The sequence below is a fragment of the Astyanax mexicanus genome, unplaced genomic scaffold, assembly GCF_023375975.1.
Source record: "Astyanax mexicanus isolate ESR-SI-001 unplaced genomic scaffold, AstMex3_surface scaffold_31, whole genome shotgun sequence".
NCBI classification, from domain to species: domain Eukaryota; kingdom Metazoa; phylum Chordata; class Actinopteri; order Characiformes; family Acestrorhamphidae; genus Astyanax; species Astyanax mexicanus.
In genome coordinates this window covers 7,603,550-7,621,563 of record NW_026040041.1, presented here as the reverse complement: position 1 = coordinate 7,621,563, position 18,014 = coordinate 7,603,550, and the positions used below count along the sequence as shown (strand labels likewise).

Genomic DNA, 18,014 nt, shown 5'->3' with positions numbered 1-18,014 from the left:
TTTTTGTGCTGTATTATAATATCACAGTGTAGAGGGGGGGTTGAGAGACAGTGCAAAAGAGAAGGAGAGAGACAGAGCGAGCACCTGAGATTTCAGCACAGCGGCGGTGTATCAACAGTCTGAATAATCTCCACTTGTGTGCTCCAGGGCGCCGCTGTGATTGTGCTCTCTCTGTGTTTATTCTTGTTTCATACTAAGTATCGAAAACAGTAGTACCGAGACATTTCGGTCAGTGCCTTTTTGGTATCTAATTTCGATTCCCAGCCCTATAAAGGTGCAGACATGGCGGTCAGGCAAGGCAATGGAAACTTTTGAGGGCAGAAATCAGGAAGTACAGGCACCTGACATACAGATGCACATCACAATAGAGAATAAACACGTCTTCATTGCACAGCTCTTCGTGCGGACAGTCTAAACCAGCCTTTATGCTTTACCTGCATTAACAGCTTGGAATTGTAATTAAAAAGGACAGTTTTTATGCCCTTACTTACTAAAAACAATGTTTTAATGGTTTAAATCAGGCACGTGCTTAAAATGAGTTTTTGGGCTCTAAGGGGGGGGCTGCTTCCTCAACCATTACTACTGCAGTGTTAGCATGCCAGCAACCGATCTCCAGTAGTTTCACTGTACAACAACAATGAAGAGCTCTGTCTATCTTTGTTAGCATGGTGTTAGCACGCCAGTTTGGGGCTCGTTTCACATCGCTACTGTGCGATATTACCCTCCATACCCAGAACTGTTTGGCTCTGCAGTGAAAAAGAGGCCACATTTCTCATTTTCAGTTATGAAACAAGTTATATATTGATTTTATAGAATTTATAATGATGGAATGATATGGGTTAATATTAAACTGACCTGTTAATTCTTAAATAAGTAAATATTATAAGTTCTTTATCAGGGTAACCTCTGTTTTTGTCTCTCTCTCTCTCTCCCCGTAGGAGAATTGATGTGTCTCCCAGTGCTTTTAAGAAGCACTCTCGTCTGTTTGAGGATATGGAAGAGAGCGAGTATAAGGTGACAGAGCGTTTTCAAATCAAAATTCCAGCTCAGTGTGTGCCAGCTGAAACTGCAATGTGCTTTTTCCCCCCATTTAAAGGAGGTGCATAATTCTAATACAGCAGAACCCCGAGTACCTTTTGTATTACTCAGCATTACGCCCTCCCCCTCCAGCTTTTGTGATATGATTAATCGGTGGGTACGTACATGCCCAAACAAAAGGCTAATCAAAAAGGAAGTGACTATTGATCCTGTTGTCCAAGCCTTTCAGTGGACCTCTAAGCGAACGCCATAGTAAGTATTCCTCCTCGAACCTGCATTTTGAACAAGTGAGGCTCTGTACTAATCACGCTGGGGAAAGCATGGAGCATGCTGCTTTCCCATCAGATCTCTCCTCTGTAGCCTCACTTGTTTTTTTATATGTGCACTACACATGTTCTTTGGGTGCCCAACACTCTTCTTTTTGTCACAGTATGATGTTTATGGTTCTAGAATCACTGTTTTAATGATGGAAGAAATTGAAAAAAAAAAAAACCTCATTCTTTCAGCTTTATTTAACCCTAGTCTAGACCATATTGTGGCTCTGCTAAGAAAACGTCTTTAATGATTCATTTTTTACATTTTTGTTATATTAACGTCCATTCTGTGAAGTTTTCCTTCTCTTATAAAGTTATTATTTTGGAAAAACAGGGTTTTTTTGGTCAGAAACAATAGTTTAACCTATTTTACAGGGCTATCTTAAATTAATGCTTTTTTATGTATAAAAATAAAAAAATGTGCTTTTAGATGCTGTTAGAGTTCAGTTTTAATGAATTGCGCAAAGATGTGTATATGTATTATTAAAAAATACATTTATCCATCTCACCGTTATCCTGTGGAAAGAAATTATATATCTTTAAAATGGACTTTTTTGTTTTATAATGCATTAAATGTATATACAGTACCAGTCAAAAGTTTGGACACACCTCTTTTCTTCTGATTCAGTGTGTTTTCTCTCCTTTTATAATGATTTTTCCCTTGTAAATGTAAAATTAAACACTATATTAAAGCTATATACAGGAACACACGCTGAATTATTTTTATATATATGTTTTATTATACTTTAGATTCTTCTAAGTATCACATGTATCTTTGAGGACAGATCTGCAGACTCTTGGTGAGATTTTAATCTCAGTGTCTTCATGAGGGAGAGTCACCTGGAATAGTTTTCTCAGCGTCTTGAAGGAAGGAGTTTCTGGAGGTGCTGAACAATAGTGAAGCTCCAGCTCATCCCAATTAAATCACCTCAAATCACCATCTCAATTCATCAGGTTTAGATCAGGGGATTAATGTGGAGGAAAAACACTTTTTAACTGTTTATTATGTAATTCTATATGTGTTCCTTAATCTTTTCCATGTCTTTAATATTAATCTACAATGTAGAAAATAAATTAAATTAAGAGATAAGAGAAAAAACACTGAACAAGAAGAGGTATGTTCAGACTTTTGACTGGTACTGTATATTTTATATGGTTTTATATTGTAATCTTTATTTCTTTGTTTTTTTACCTCTGAAATTGAAGGTTTACTCTTTGTCGTTCCTCTGAGTCACCAGTAGATGGCGCACTGCAACCCATTTATTTTTGTCAACAGGTGGTTCACAGCTTCCCGTTCACTGATGTGTATTTCTGCCTCACTTACAGTTTACAGATTATGGGACATTTTTCCCAAGTTTAATAGTGATATTGTTGCTCTTTCTAAACAAACCTCAGTCTTAAATATGGTTTCCCAGGGCTTCTTTCTATTGGTTCATTTGTATCACAAAAGTGTAAATTCAGGGCTGAATTCTTCAGTCAGTGGGGAATATTTCACTGAAACCTTTTATTCACACTTAATCCAGGCTTCATTCTTAGTTTATCAGAGTATTAATAATCCTGTATTAATTCTGCACTGCATCTGTGTGTCTCCACAGGATTATAGCAAAAAATATGAAGGAGAATCTATGGACCTGCGATTGGATATTGAGCGACGTAAAAAATACCCCAAACGCGAGGGGGGCAAGGGCTCAGCCGGGTCTCGCACCCCCAGCCGAGAACTGTCTCCAGACAAACCCTCCAAACACAAGAAGTCCAAGTAAGTCCTGCAGGGTAACAGATCTGAACTGATGAGGATCCGTATTTATTAACGTTTAATTCTCTTTAATGGTCTTTGTTTTGTTTATCGATTGTTTGTCGACAACTGACAGCCATATACAGACATGCCACATATCATGGGACAGGAACTATTGTGGAGGTATTGCGTCCCATGACTTTTGACCTGTGGAATATGTGGTCTTCGTCATTGTTCACAATTGCATTCAGTGCAGAAGTCACTCGTCTGTTCACACGAGTGAACCCGGCCGTGAGCATGCTTGCGAGTGTTCAGCCTTCCTCACAAGATATCACCTCACAACTTATACAGTTGTGGGCATTCCTGAGCCCTTCCCTGACATAACAGTTCGTAATCAGTTTGCATACTGCTGTCCCATGACTTTTGGCATGTCGGTGTGTGGCTATTTTGGGTAAGGCAGGAGTTTTTTGGATGTTTAAGACGTCTTTAAAAAAAGCAAGGAGTGAATTTTAAAAATACTAAAGGTTATTTTCTATTTTTGAGCAAATATATATATTTTTGTGTGACACAGTCAGTGTTAAAGTAAATAGATTTGTTTTACAGTGTCCAAAATGCCCATCTGTTTTACACTAGTGGTGGTGGTAAGTTACCTAGCTATGGTTAGCAAACCTTACCGAAGCTCAGTGATTACCTGTTCAGCAGAGTTAAATAGCAAGCTCACTCGTTTCCATGGCTACAGCTCACTTATTTTCTGCTGTTATGTTATATACCTGGCAACCGGGGTGTGGAAATGGGATTGGGGGATTGTCGATGGGCAGGTTTGGAGGCCACAACCCACACAGATTACTGTGTACTATTCTATGTGCTGTGCGTTTTCAGTGAAGCTTATGTTCAAGTGACTCGACCAAATACAATTTATAATTTGGAATTTAAAGATTCTGCTTTTTGCTCTCTGTATAATTAGTCATTTCCTATTTTCTACAGGTGAAAAACAGGTAAAATTGAAGGAGAATGTGATAAAAGCTGGAAAAAGATCATACCTGATGTGTTTAATTATTCTTCTTACATCACAGAATAAGAAAAAGTCTCTGTTCTTACAAAAGAGCCGTGAAGAACCAACAATGACTTCCTTAAATGTGCATTAAATCATTATTTATTGATTTGTAGAGCTCTGTAGAACACTGCACAGGCTCAAACCCCAAGCCTCTGTAATCACCTGTTCCCTGATGACTGACTTTATCCCTCGTTTTAAGGAAAAGTAAGAAGAAGCGCGAGCGTTCTCCTTCCTCCTCCTCTTCCTCGTCTCCGTCCCCGCAGCCGTACCGCTCCCGGGACTACCACGGGGAGGAGGAGCACGCGGAGAAGGGGGGGTTCGATAAGTCTCGCCTGGGACCCCGAGAGTACCCGGGCCCCATGGACCGCGGGCCCCGGGACTACGAGGGGGGCCACATGGAGCGAGGCTATGAGAGGGGACGGGGGGGCTACGACCGCGGAGGATACGACCGGGGAGGATACGATCGAGGAGGATACGATAGAGGACGCGGGGGACACGAACGAGGCTTCGTAAGTACTGTAGCCTGGATTTTACTACAATGATGAACACATGGTGTGTAGAACTGAGCTGAAGCACATTCTGATATATGGTAATGTGTGCAAAAATTAAGGTTTTGGTTTGGTTTTTGGCATCTGTGTTTATAGATGATTGAAGTAAGACAGAGTTTTAGATAAAGCAAGAGTTTTCCAGATGTCATGTGGTATAATAGGGTCCAAATGTCTAAAACGCCTAAAGCAAGGACTGAATTTAGAAAATATTGTAATTTTCGGACTATAAGGCGGACTTAAAATCCTTTAATTTTCCCACCTTATGTATAAATTGTACCAGTCAGGTATTAAGGAGCAGTAAGTTTCAGTTTAGTTCTCCAGCACTGAGACTGGAGCAGCATTAGCCGCTAACCGCTAGCTCTTTGGCAATTCAGAGGGGATTATATAGGCCCTTTAGCATTCTGCTAACCTCGGCTAGCACTGCTGGAGCAGCATGAGCATATCTGACTGTAGCCTGTGCAGTTTCCATGTTAAAATACCTACGCTCAGGGTTCCAGTGTTGCAATGTTGGGCTAGCGGTTAGCCGCTAATGCCTCGGCTCCAGCCTAAGTGCTGGAGAACTTTATCTTAACTTAGTTAGCACCACCATCTCCCACCACCACTCAGCGACAAGATCTGCTGTATTAAAAGTTCCTTATAGTGTCTCTTTAAATGCGCCTTATAATCCTTATAGTCAGTCTTATAGTCTGAAAAACATGGGACTAAAGATTCTGTTAAAAGATGTTCTAAATGTTGTATAACTGTAGTGCTTCCTCAAGGCCGAAGCACTATACATGGCTCTGCTGTGTTTAATTGCTGTTTAAACACAAGTGAGGTTTGTTGCTGTGCTGTTGTTCTAGTAATAATAGTAATAATAACAATACTAAAGGGATTTTTCTGTTTCCCAGCCTCGAATGAGAGGAGGCCGAGGATGGAACCGGGGAAATTACCCTGGCAACAATAACAATGGTAACCCTGCTAATGTGGGCGGACCAATACGACCCCAAGACGAGGAGTGGGACCCCGAGTACACTCCAAAGAGCAGGAAGTACTTCCAGGTAATCAGATTTATATCGGTTCCTTTCATATTTAGTAATTTAAAAGTAATTCTAAATAAATATGAACTTGTTTTCTTTGCGTTATTTAAGGTCTGAAAGCTCTGTCTTTTTTGTTATTTATTTTGCTTATTTATTTCTCATTTTCTGCAAGTAAATGCTTGAAATGACAATATATTTGGGAGAAATGTTCGTTGTCGTTTATAGAATAAAACATCAAAGTTCATTTCACTTAAACATTTACCTATTGGGTATCCAAGTGGTCCAGGATGATTGGTAGATCGCTGGTTTGAATCCTGGTCATGCAGCTTACCATCAGCTGCTGAAGCCCTGAGAGAGCACAATTGGTCTTGCTCTATCTCTGGGTGGGTACAGTAGTAGATGGTGCTCTTTCCCCTCATCACTTCTAGGGTGATGTGGATCAGCACAAGGCTGCGTCTGTGAGCTGATGTATCAGAACCGAGGCGCTGCGCTTTTCTCCGAGCGTTAGCACTGTGATGCTACTCGGTAATGCTGCATCATATAAATGTAAGCATAAATATATATATATACAAATATTTTCTTATATATCTCTGCAGCATGATGACCGTGATCGTGAAGCAGAGATGAAGTGGCCGGATGGGCGTGGCCGTGGCCGTGGCCAGTACCCACGCACCAGAGGTTCCTTCACCGTGCGTAGAGGCAGCGGGAGTGGCGGCGGCGGCGGCGGAGGTGGCGGTGGCGGCAGTGGCAGCAGCCCCAAGTGGACACACGACATGTTCCAGGGGGCGGCGGAGGAGGGGGAGCTGGCGGACGACGGCCCCGAGCACGGCCACAAAGACGAGGACAAAACCGGAGAGAGCGAATCCTCCAAACCGTAAACCCGCCCCCCCACCAGCCAGGCTGAGGGGGATACAGCGGCCGTAATCCATCCATACACACATCTACACACACATCTACACACACACACACACGTCTGAGTGAACTGGAGTGTTTAGCGCTGCTGTTCGTCTGGTGTTGAGCCACTGTGAGGATTTTATTTTCAGTTTAAAAGCGTTTAACTCGCTCCTGTCTAGAGTTCCAGGCTGTGTTCATGTTTTTTTATTATTTACGGTCTGAAATCGTTTTGTCTGGAGTTGAATTTCACTTTTTTATTATTATTATTATGATGATTAAACAGGACGATTCTTCAGTCTGCCGTCTCTGCTTCCTGTTTAATAGTGCAATGTAGAAACGCACTTGTGCCTTAGAGCTGGAACTGCAATTAGGTTTCTTTCCCTCTCTCTCTCTTTTTCTTTTATAACTCTCTTTCCCACATGCGCAGTAATAATCCACACTGTTTTCTGCATAACAGCTCTATACACAGCTCTGGAAAATAATAAGAGACCACTTAAAAATTATGAGTTTCTTTGATTTGACCAATTTTTTTACCTCAAAATAATTACAAACCATCAAATCAAACTGAACTGCTTGAATTTTTGCACCAGGAGTAAAGCAGCATAAAGTTATCCAAAAGCAGTGTGTAAGACTGGTGGAGAAAGAGAACATGATTTTGCACTAAATATTGATTTCTGAACTCTTAAAACTTTATGAATATGAACTTGTTTTCTTTGCATTATTTGAGGTCTGAAAGCTCTGCATCTTTTTTATTATTTCAGACATTTCTCATTTTCTATAAATAAATGCTCTAATTGTGGAATTTGGGAGAAATGTTGTCTGTAGTTTATAGAATAAAACAACAATGTTCATTTTACTCAAACATAAACCTATAAATAGCAAAATCAGAGAAACTGATTCAGAAACAGAAGTGCTCTCTTCATTTTTTCCAGAGCTGTATATCTGGACTTTATCTGTACTCTGTACTGTGAGGGCTGCCAGGATAAAGTCGGGGTAATGTCCAGTTGAGTTTATGTATAGGTGTAATGGTCATATACCAGGCCTTCTGCATGCACTACACAAGCTCCTCCCCTTAACTAAACCATGCAGAACATTACCTGTAGTGAGAACATGGCCGTACACTGCATGTTACTGTTTAAATACAGATAAATCCTGATTCTCCTGATGATGTCTGTTATTCTCAGATAATGTCCCTCCTTTCTCTCCTCTTTGCTGTATACTCTCCGTCCTTTCCTCTGTTACCCCAGTTCATCTCTTTCTCACTTCTTTCTCTTATTTCTCAAACCTTTTCCTTCTCTTCTCTTTTTGCTGTCATGCTAAAACCTTTTCTCTTTAAAACAGAAACTTTTACGATGGAATTTAGTTCAAAATTGAAGTTTTTGGAAACATTTGGCTGAACACACATGGTTTTTGCAAGATTTCATTCATTTTAGCCACTTTTTCCAACAATGCACAAATTAAACAGACTTAATTAAAATTTTGCATTGCTTTTTTCTGAATGGAACTGAATAAAACAACAGTTTAACATCGCGAATGTCTGCAGTTTGAAGACATTATCAGAAGCATTTTTTTTCTTCAAGTCATTTCAAGTCATACCTCAAGTCATTTCTCCTATTGGTCCATTTGTTTTGAAATTTAAATACAGTATATAGAACTGACAGCTTCACAAAAATGTGAAAAATAACAAATGCTGAGATTTTTGCCTGACTGCGATGATGCACTCATTTCTCACTCTTTTTCTTTTAGCCCTTCCTCTGCCCTCTCATGCTCTCATTCTCTTTTTATTTGCCTTTCTCTCTCTCTTTCTCTCTCTCCCCCTTCTTTTGCTCTCTTTCTCTTACACTTGCTCTCTCCCCCTTCTTTTCTCTCTCTCTCTCTCTCACTCACTCTCACTATCTTTCTCTTACACTCTCTTTCTCACACACTCATGCTCTCTCTCTCTCTCTCTCTTTTTTCTCTTTCTCTGGGTATGTTAGATGTGTTTTTTTTGTTTGTTTGTTTGAACCGCTGTGTGCCGGGTCGGTGCGCTGTGTGCCGGGTCGGTGCGCTGTGTGCCGGGTCGGTGCGCTGTGTGCCGGGTCGGTGCGCTGTGTGTCGGACCTGATTCTCCGTAACGGCTTCATATAAAAGCTATTGTTTCCCATGTGATCTCCAATCATCCAATCATATAGTTCAGATTTTTGATTAATGGACGTGTTTATTGTTTTTGCTCTGCTGTGAGGATGAGCTGAAGGAGACGCCTGTAACTGATCATACTTTCGTCTTCTTTTATTAAATATGTTATGAATTGTCTTGTAATATAAAAGTCTGTCCTGAGGGCAACTAATGATCTGTTTGCTTGTTTGTTTTTTTATATGATTTGATTTGTTATTTGTTATGAGACGGTTCAGTAATTCTGTGCCTGTGTTGCAGCTTCTGGTTTTAAGTGTAGCTCATTTAGATTAAAGTTCAAAACCAAGGGACGCAGCGCGAGGGGGCGGAGTTAACTTATTGTGGCCTTTGTATGCAAAGGATTAGGGAATGAATAATAGAGCCTTTGGCGTATTTTAGCTGCTCAGACATTTACGTTATCTGACCTTCAGCTCCCCAAAGCTTCCGACTCTCTTTAACATGACATAAAAAAATGCTTCAAATGGTTCTTTGAGGTCATAGGTCATCCCAGGTCATCAAATCAGGACATTAGTCCACATTCACATCCTTGAAATTAAGAGAAAAGCTGGAGTAATTGGCTTCTTTTCCACTGCAGGAACAGATGTTTACTTAGACCTCGTCATATTGTTTTAGTAAGGAATAGCCAGGATAAAGTACAGCTTGTGGTGGTAGTTTAAACATCTAAAACTCACAGGGAGAACTAGCCAGGATAAAGTACAGGCTCCAGTTTACAGTGAGGGCTAGCCAGGATAAAGTACAGCTTCTAAACATGGTGGAGGTAGTTTCATTATCTATAACTCACAGTGAGAGCTAGCCGGGATAAAGTACAGCTTCCAAACATGGTGGAGGTAGTTTCAACATCTACTACAACTCACAGTGAGAGCTAGCCAGGATAAAGTACAGCTTACATGGTGGAGGTAGTTTCAATAATCACAACTCACAGTGAGAACTTGCCGGGATAAAGTACAGCTTCCAAACATGGTGGAGGTAGATTTAACATTGACAACTTGCACAGAGAGCAAGCCAGGATAAAGTACAGCTTCTAAACATGGTGGAGGTAGTTTTAACATCTACAACTCACAGTGAGAGCCAGGCAAGATAAAGTACGACTTCCAAACATGGTGGAGGTAGTTTCAGCATCAACAACTTACAGTGAGAGCTAGCCAGGATAGGGTACAGCTTCCAAACATGGTGGAGGTAGTTTCAGCATCAACAACTTACAGTGAGAGCTAGCCAGGATAGGGTACAGCTTCCAAACATGGTGGAGGTAGTTTCAGCATCAACAACTTACAGTGAGAGCTAGCCAGGATAGGGTACAGCTTCCAAACATGGTGGAGGTAGTTTCAACATCTTCTACAACTCACAGTGAGAGCTATCCTGGATAAAGTCCCAGAGTCCGTTAAATTCCTCATAATGAAATATAGATTAGTTTAGCACAGTAAAGTGAATAAAGGCACAGTCAGAAAAGGCTACCGATGTGTTTGTTGCTGCTTTAAGTCTGTGTACTGATTTGATTTTCCCCTGATTTTGATTTTGTATCTACACGACTGTACGGCTGTTTTATTACGTTTATACGATTCAAGCAATGCTTCAGTCTCTGTCTGTCATTCTTTCTGTTTCAATAAAACCCTTTCCTCGGTTTATTTTAAGAGCAGTGTTTGTTTATGGCTGGTTCGGGTCACTGGAGTCCGGTCTGCAGCTGGGAGCTATTAGAGACTGGATGTCATGGTAACGGGTCAGGTTTAATAGCCGTATTTAACAGAGATTGATCATATCTGCAGTTCCACACTGAAATGTGGCGGCTGAACAGATGCCCCGCCCCTCTGAAGCTTTATCCTTCTCACACTGACGGCTGTGGACCGTTACAGAGCGGCGTAATTGAGGGATACGGTTACAGAAAGTCAGCGGTTTAACACAGAATGCACCGATTAGCAACGCTACTATTAGCAGTGCAGAACGCTAATTATATTATTATTTAAAGGGGACATACTATACCTTTCTTAATACAAAAGTTAGATTAGGTCTATTTTCTGTACAAAACATGTTCATGAAGCTTTTTTTACACAGAAGTCTTGCATAAAGAGATTTCACCAGTTTTAATCCCTTTCAGAATGAGCCGTTTAAGGGCTCGGACACTTTTATGCAAATAAAAGTTTGAGCGTTAACCACACTAGCAGTAATGTTAGTGTTAGCTAAAACACATTATAACTCATTATTTGAAAGCATTTTTATCATACTTACATTTTTCAGATTATCAAACAAATATAACCTGAGTAAATATATAAAAAAATACTTTTTAAATGATGATTTCATTCATCAAGGGAAATAAACTATCCAAACCAATCTGGCCCTGTGTAAAAAGTGTTTGCCTCCTTTAATTAATTGTGATTAATCACGTTTTAGAAAGCTGAGTTTAATTTCACTACTAACCACAACCAGGCCTGATTACTACCAGACCTGTAGAATAAAGAAATCACTTAAATAGAACCTGTCTGACAACATGAAGCAGATGAAAACAAAGTCATTAATCATCTATCAGTATGAAAAAGGTTATAAAGTCATTTCTAAAGCTTTGGAACTCCAGAGAAACACAGTGATTCACTATTATTCACTAATGGAGAAAAACACTGGTGAACCTTCCCAGGAGCGACCGGCCAACCGAAATTACTCCAAAAGGGTATGAACATCTCATCCAGGAGATCCCAAAAGAACCCAGAACTACATTTAAAGAACTGCAGGATCTCACTCGCCTCAGTTAAGATCAGTGTTAATGATTCAATAATAAGAATAAAGAGATTGGGTGAAAATGGTCTCCATGGGAGAATTCCAAGATAATTGGGTAAATATTCTTTAGACTGACGAGACAAAAGTGGAACTTTTTTTTGGAAGGTGTGTGTCCTCTTACTAACATAATTTCAGAAAAAAAGATCATCATACTGAACGCTGTAAAACATGGTGGTGGTAGTGTGTGTGTTTGTGTGTGATGGTCTGGAGCTGCTGGATAACTTGCTGTAATAGATGATGGAAGCAGGAATTCTGCTGTTTATCAGAAAATCCTGAAGGAGAATCAGAATCCGTCCATCTGTTGCTTAGTGACCTCAAGCTCAGGAGTACTTGGGTTCTGCAGCAGGACAATGACCCAAAGCACACAAACAAGAAGTCCACCTCTGAATGTCTTTAAAAAAATAAAAACTAAATGAAGGTTTTGCAGGGTCTAGTTAAAGTCTGACTGAGGACAGGACGTTTATGCTGTTTCTGAATTAAAATAGTTCTGTAAAGAAGAGTAGATCACAATTCCTCCACATGTAAAAGACTAGTTGCCAGTTATCAGTAAAGTGCGAATTATACAATGATAATTGGAGGGGTTATGTATTTCTTTGGGGTATAAATGGAAACCAGTACAGCAAAGGCGCATGTTTCACTAAACTGAAGTCTACAGTAATGTCTACAGCACGTAAAATATAAACCCATTACATCAGCTAATGTAGCACTTATATACCACACAATAACCTTTATACTCATAAATATTATATTATACAGCAAAATTCACAGTTAATCCTGCAAAAACACACACAATGCTATTGGCTGCTATCTCTTATCAGCTTTCTCAACATTCATTTTAATTCATATTCTACAGGATCTCTCCCACAGGAATCATTTGTTATTCAATTCAAAATAAATAGAAAATAACAGTGTAACTGAAAATCCCTGTAGATAAATAAGGCGTTTGTCCCATCTCATCCACATATTTTGACACTGTGACTACAATATTACATGTTAAGGGGAGATGTAGGAATGGATTTATATAGCCTGGCTAATGCCTTTTAAAAATCTTGTCTATTGTTAATTTTTAAAGTAGCATTTCCCTTCCGCCTTAAAACACATTCTTTTTAGACTGTAGTTAGTAGATGATAAAGTGTTTTAAGAGTTTTACACATTTCTGCTTAGGGTGCACAGAAATCACAAACAGTCCATATGAACAGAATGTTGAAGGAGGAATTGTAAACTAGCAGCATTTAGGGAGGAATTGTAAATTAGTAGCATTTAGGGAGGAATTGTAAATTAGCAGCATTTAAGGCGGGATAGCAAGGTAACTAAACCTCATGTAGGGAAGCATTATAACTCTGAAGGACTGGAGTTTGACTGGATGTTGGGTGGTTTATCTGTCCTCCGGGGGGCTGCCGGCTCGGGGGGATGTGGGAAAGCAGCCACAGGAAGCTCTGGGTCGAGAAGTGAAAGGACAGAGAACTGAGTTTATTTTTCTACTGGAAATTGCTTCTGGTTAGGGGTGTGTCCGGAGAACAGTCACTCTGGAGTCAGAGATCCAAATTTAGACCTTTCTAAACAAAGAGATTCAGAGGAATTTAACTCAATTAAATTGTTCTGCTTTTGTACAAACCATTGATTTATTGACAGAGTATCGTCAAACTGCAGAAAACAACTCAAACATAATGATAATATGAACAGTGTATAAACAGATGCTTCAAAAATACAGGGTACAAAATGTTTACGCTTAAATGTACAAGATGTTCTTGAAGTGATAAGAACATGAAATAAAACACAAATAAACAGTTAAATCACAGAAGAAAGTTGTTATTATTGCTTCAGCTTTTCTTTGGTGGATTCAGATGCAGGAACTCAGGATTTCCTGAGTATTAACACATTTGTTTGTGTTGAATTAGTTCCAGCTTCATAACCTGCTGAAAGCTCTAGATAACTCTATTTACTGAAATAGTGTGAGCAAATTACATCAATTTGTGACAGAACTCTACACTCTATAACTCTAGAACTGGTGCAAATACTAGAGCATCTCAAAGAATTAGAATATTAATGAAAAGTTACTTTATTTCAGTAAATCAGTTGAAAATGTGAACGTGTTTATTTCTTTGATTGTTGATAATATTATGGATTACAGCCAATGAAAACCCAAAAATCAGTGTCTCAGAAAATTAGAATATTATATAACTAAGACCAACTGGTGCTTTTGGTGCAGTGTGGGCAGTGTGCCAAGTCCTGCTGGAAAATGAAATCCGCATCTCTATAAAAGTTGTCAGCAGCAGAGGGAAGCATGAAGTGCTGTAAGATTTTGTGGGAAAACAAAACTGCACTGACTTTAGACTTGATAATAAAACACAGTGGATCAACAGCAGCAGATGATCAGCATGTCTCTCCAAACCATCACTGATTGGTGGAAACTTCACACTAGACCTCGAGCAGTTTGGACTGTGTGTCTCTCCACTCTTCCTCCAGACTCTGCTCCCTTGATTTACTTTAAATGAAATGTAAAATTTACTGATGATCAGTGATGGTTTGGAGAGTCATGCTGATCATCTGCTGGTGTTGGAATTTGTTCTAGAAGCTTCAAAAAGTTTGTTTTAAATCTAGAAAGGCCTCAAAATTTCCATCATGTCCATCGGTGTTATCAGTATTTACATTATTAGTGTTTACATACCATGAGAATTCCCATAGGTGTGCTAACAAAAAGTAGCACTTTCTAGCATTAGAGTTGTAATGTGTTTTGATATGTATGGTTTGACCTGAAACTCAGCTTATACCAGCTCATCACTGGTATATGTATATACATAATTACAATTACAACTGTATACAGTCTTAGTCAAAAGTTTGGACACACTGTAAATTCATTGATTTTTCATAATTATAGTAGATTACTTCTAATCTCATTCAAAGTATAAAGAAAAACATTTGGATTTATTTAGTAACCAAACCAAAATGGTTCATATTTTAGATTCTTAGCAAGAAGTAAAACCTCTTGCTAAGATGACAGCTTTACACATCACCTGGAATTCAGGCTTTCAGTTAACAGCTGTGCTGAACTCATCAAGAGTTAATTACTTGAATTTCTTGTCTCGTAATAAAGTGTTTGAGAGCATCAGTTAAAGTAAAGTAGTGAAGAGGTAGAGTTACAGGTATACAGTGAATACAGATGTACCAAGTCTCCCGGAAGTTGCGAGAGTTTACTACATATCAATAACGGTTCCCTGGAGCCCAGATTTTTCTCGGAATCTAGAACGAGTGGCCCAAGAGTGAACACAAAGGGGCATGCAGGCGACACCAATCAATCAACAACCAATCACATGTGGCAAAGAGAGGAAGAGATAGGCAATCCGCTCATGTGCCTATTAATGAAGTGCTTGCAAAACAAAGAGGTTTCAGATTGGCCTGTTTTCTGCATAGAGTCTGTGTGTCAGCCAATCAGCTTTTTATGTGGGCAGGATGCCCACGGGGCTCCCATCAAAACTCATTTCACCTCTGACTACACTGAAGTATATAAAAAAAACAATGAAAGCATTGCTACGAGGGACCAACTGATTGCAAAAGGCATGTTGAAGTGAGTTAATGTGATAATGATGAAACTGGCACTCATCAGGATCACCCCAGGAAAGGAAAAGTAAGATTATTCTGTGTTGTTAGAGTTACCAGCCTCAGAAAACACAAGTTAACAGAGTATTTTGGTTTATTTAACACTGTTTTTAAGTTACTACATGATTCCTTATGTGTTCCTTCATAGTCTGATAGATCACTTCACTATTCATTTACTATATATTGAATAAGAAGGTGTGTCCAAGCGTTTGACTGGTACTGTACATATATATAAAATATATAAAATAAAGAGTCAGTGTTGAGTCTGTTAGCGGTAGTGAACCCGTCCCAGTGTCCCCGTCCCCGTCAGCAGTATATCCGGCTGTCCGTTCCTCCAGATCTCCCGGACGATTCGCTCCCTCTCCTCCAGACGCCGAGCTCGCTCCAGCTCCTCCGCTGAGTTAAACACGTTGACGCTCCTCAGGGTGCCGTTTGATTGGCTGCGCTCGCTCATGGTTGCCACGACGACCTTCGGCACCTCCGCTTCCTCTTCATCTCTGACCCCGCCCCCAACCTCTTCGTCTTCTCCTTCATCTGTTCCAGAATCAGAAACACCAAATTTGGGGGTTTTACAGTAGCTTGCAAAAGTATTCATACCCCTTGTACTTTTTTTTTACATTACATTTTAACCATTTTAAAATTTTAGTTTCTGATCAACATCAGAAAGCCTGTAATTGTTTAAAAAACATTTAAGTTTAAAGTTTTAATTTTTAATTTATTTTTATTTATTTATCATTACATTTATTATAGGCTACGTTCACATTACCAGGCTGAAGTGACTCAAATCTGATTTATTGCTCAATGTGGCTCAGAACTGATTTTTTTATGGATGTGTGAATGTGCCAAATCCGATTTTTTTCAAATCAGACTTGAGTCACTTCCATATGTGGTCCAAAATCAGATACGTATTTGATCCATGGACATGCGACATGAATGTGAATTGTCAAACTGTAATTCAAGCGTCTTTTTGCTTTTATGCATGCGCTAAAGATGCTGCACATATGAGCTGCTAACGCATTCATTTTCCTTTTTAAAGCTAAGAGCCGTCTCTCAAATATGAGGTTTTTTTGTTGCTGGTGAAGAAAGAGACGTTTGAGTTGTAGATTTCTGCAGCTCCTCCAGAGTGATCATGGGCCTCTTGGCTCTTTGCTTCTCTGATCAGTGCTCTCCTTGCTGGATTGGTCAGTTTGGGTGCATCATGGCCGTGTCTTGGTAGGTTTTGTAGAAACAGTTGTAAAACAACTTGGTTCTTCATGATGCTTTTTGTTCACTAGTGTTCTCTAACAAACCACTGAGACCTTCACAGAACAGTTTATACAGTGCATACTAAGACTAAATTGCACACAGCTGAAGGACTATTAACTAATTTAGTGAATTCTTAAGGCAATTGATTTCTCAGAATTTTATTAATGAATTTTAGAGTAAAGGTGTATGAATACTTTTGCTGTATATCTCAAGACAACGTTTAGGAACATCACAATTTTACGTTTTTACGATTTCTCCAGCCCCTACCTTCATCCTCGTCCTCCTCGCTGGACTCTTTGAGTTGTCTGCGGTCAGGTGACGAGGGTTTCTTGGTGGGTGTTCGTCGCCTGCAGGCGATTCCCAGGATGAGGAGCGTCATAGCCAGCAGCAGCCCGAAGCACACGCCGAGCATGAAGTACAGCGCAAAGCTCTCCACGTTCTCTACAACCAACAAACAGAGAGAAACTGATTAGTCTTATAACTAAGGGATTCAAGGATTCAAGGAGATTTTATTGTCATTCACATCACATGTGGTACATGAGCTGGAACGAAATTGTGATCTCACAATCCAGTTTTACACCCAAAGAGCTGTTATTAATAGATATATAGATAAAAAAAGAATACAATAAAAGAAATAGAATATACAAAATAGATAGATAAATATCCCAAAGAATAAAAAAAGAAATAGAGAGTAGAAGGTTCAGCAACATGAAGTCCAGAGTGCAAGTGTGCTATAGCAGCATGATAATGTGAATTAGAGCAGTGGAGATAAAGTGTCTCAGTGCAAGTAAAGTGACCATGTTGGTAAACAGTAAACAGTAATTTGTCCTTGGTGTCAGTGCAGTGTGTTGTTAAGTGGAGTTTAAGAGTCTTACAGCTTCCGGAATGAAGCTGTTTCTGAGTCTTGTTGTTTTGCACTTAATGCTCCGCAGCCTCCGGCCTGAGGGGAGTGGGACAAAAAGTGCATGTGCTGGGTGGGTGGGATCCTTCCTGATGCAGGTGGCCCTTTTCCTGCACCTGGAGGTGTAAATGTCTGTGGTGCTGGGGAAGATAACTCCAACAATCCTCTGTGCAGCCTTCACCACCCTCTGCAGTGCTTTCCTGTCTGCAGCAGAGCAGCTTCCATGCCACACATTGATGCTGGAGCACACGACGCTCTCCACCACACATCTGTAGAAGGAGGTGAGGACTGCGCTCCCGAGTCCAGCTCGTCTCAGCCTCCTGAGGAAGTAGAGCCGCTGATGTGCCTTCCTGACCAGAGTGGAAGTGTTGTTGCTCCAGGTGATTTACGATTTTCAGAGAAAAGGCTGCATCTGTGGTTAAATAGGCTAAATTTATTATGTAAGTTTACACGACTGCTCTCATTATTCTGTACCAGAACTTACTCAGGGAAATAGCTTGTGGTCACAGTGGATCACTCAATCAAAGAGACAATCACTTAAAATGGACCCAAACCCTATCACTGAAACCACTTCAGGAGTTAGTGTAAGATAATCAAAAAACACTTTAGGAGGTGGTCTAAGATGTAAGAATATGTAGGAGTTTTGTCGTATTATGTTCATCGATTAAAGAGTTAATCTGTGTGTTATTAAATTCTTTTTTCAATCATCTTTTACTCAATTTTAATGTACCCAAAACTGT

The 18,014-nt window shown here is 39.8% G+C and overlaps 2 protein-coding genes across 8 annotated transcripts in view; one reads left to right on the top strand and one right to left on the bottom strand.

Annotated features, from left to right (window-relative positions):
* Positions 1–10,390, top strand: part of LOC125780411 (thyroid hormone receptor-associated protein 3-like) — a 38,568-nt gene extending 28,178 nt beyond the window's left edge. The window contains exons 7-13 of one of the 6 annotated variants that reach the window (XM_049472928.1): positions 939–1,014; positions 2,948–3,108; positions 4,338–4,647; positions 5,574–5,723; positions 6,299–9,525; positions 9,596–9,734; positions 9,805–10,390. In XM_049472928.1, coding sequence (XP_049328885.1) covers positions 939–1,014; positions 2,948–3,108; positions 4,338–4,647; positions 5,574–5,723; positions 6,299–6,580 — 979 coding nt within the window. In that variant the 3' untranslated portion in view covers positions 6,581–9,525; positions 9,596–9,734; positions 9,805–10,390. Of the gene's footprint in view, positions 1–938; positions 1,015–2,947; positions 3,109–4,337; positions 4,648–5,573; positions 5,724–6,298; positions 9,735–9,804 lie in introns of all 6 variants that reach the window. The other 5 variants (XM_049472929.1, XM_049472932.1, XM_049472931.1 and 2 more) reach the window with 5 other exon arrangements.
* The window catches only part of eva1bb (eva-1 homolog Bb (C. elegans)), a 519,072-nt gene that overhangs the window by 493,169 nt on the left and 7,889 nt on the right, over positions 1–18,014 (bottom strand). Inside the window, exons 3-4 of one of the 2 annotated variants that reach the window (XR_007429924.1) lie at positions 16,641–16,814; positions 13,956–15,662 (exon numbers count right to left, since the gene is read on the bottom strand). Coding sequence is in view for 1 of the 2 variants with exons in the window: in XM_022666486.2 (XP_022522207.1) it covers positions 15,397–15,662; positions 16,641–16,814 (440 nt within the window). In the remaining variant the exon portion in view is untranslated. Of the gene's footprint in view, positions 1–12,869; positions 15,663–16,640; positions 16,815–18,014 lie in introns of those variants that run through there. The other variant, XM_022666486.2, reaches the window with a different exon arrangement.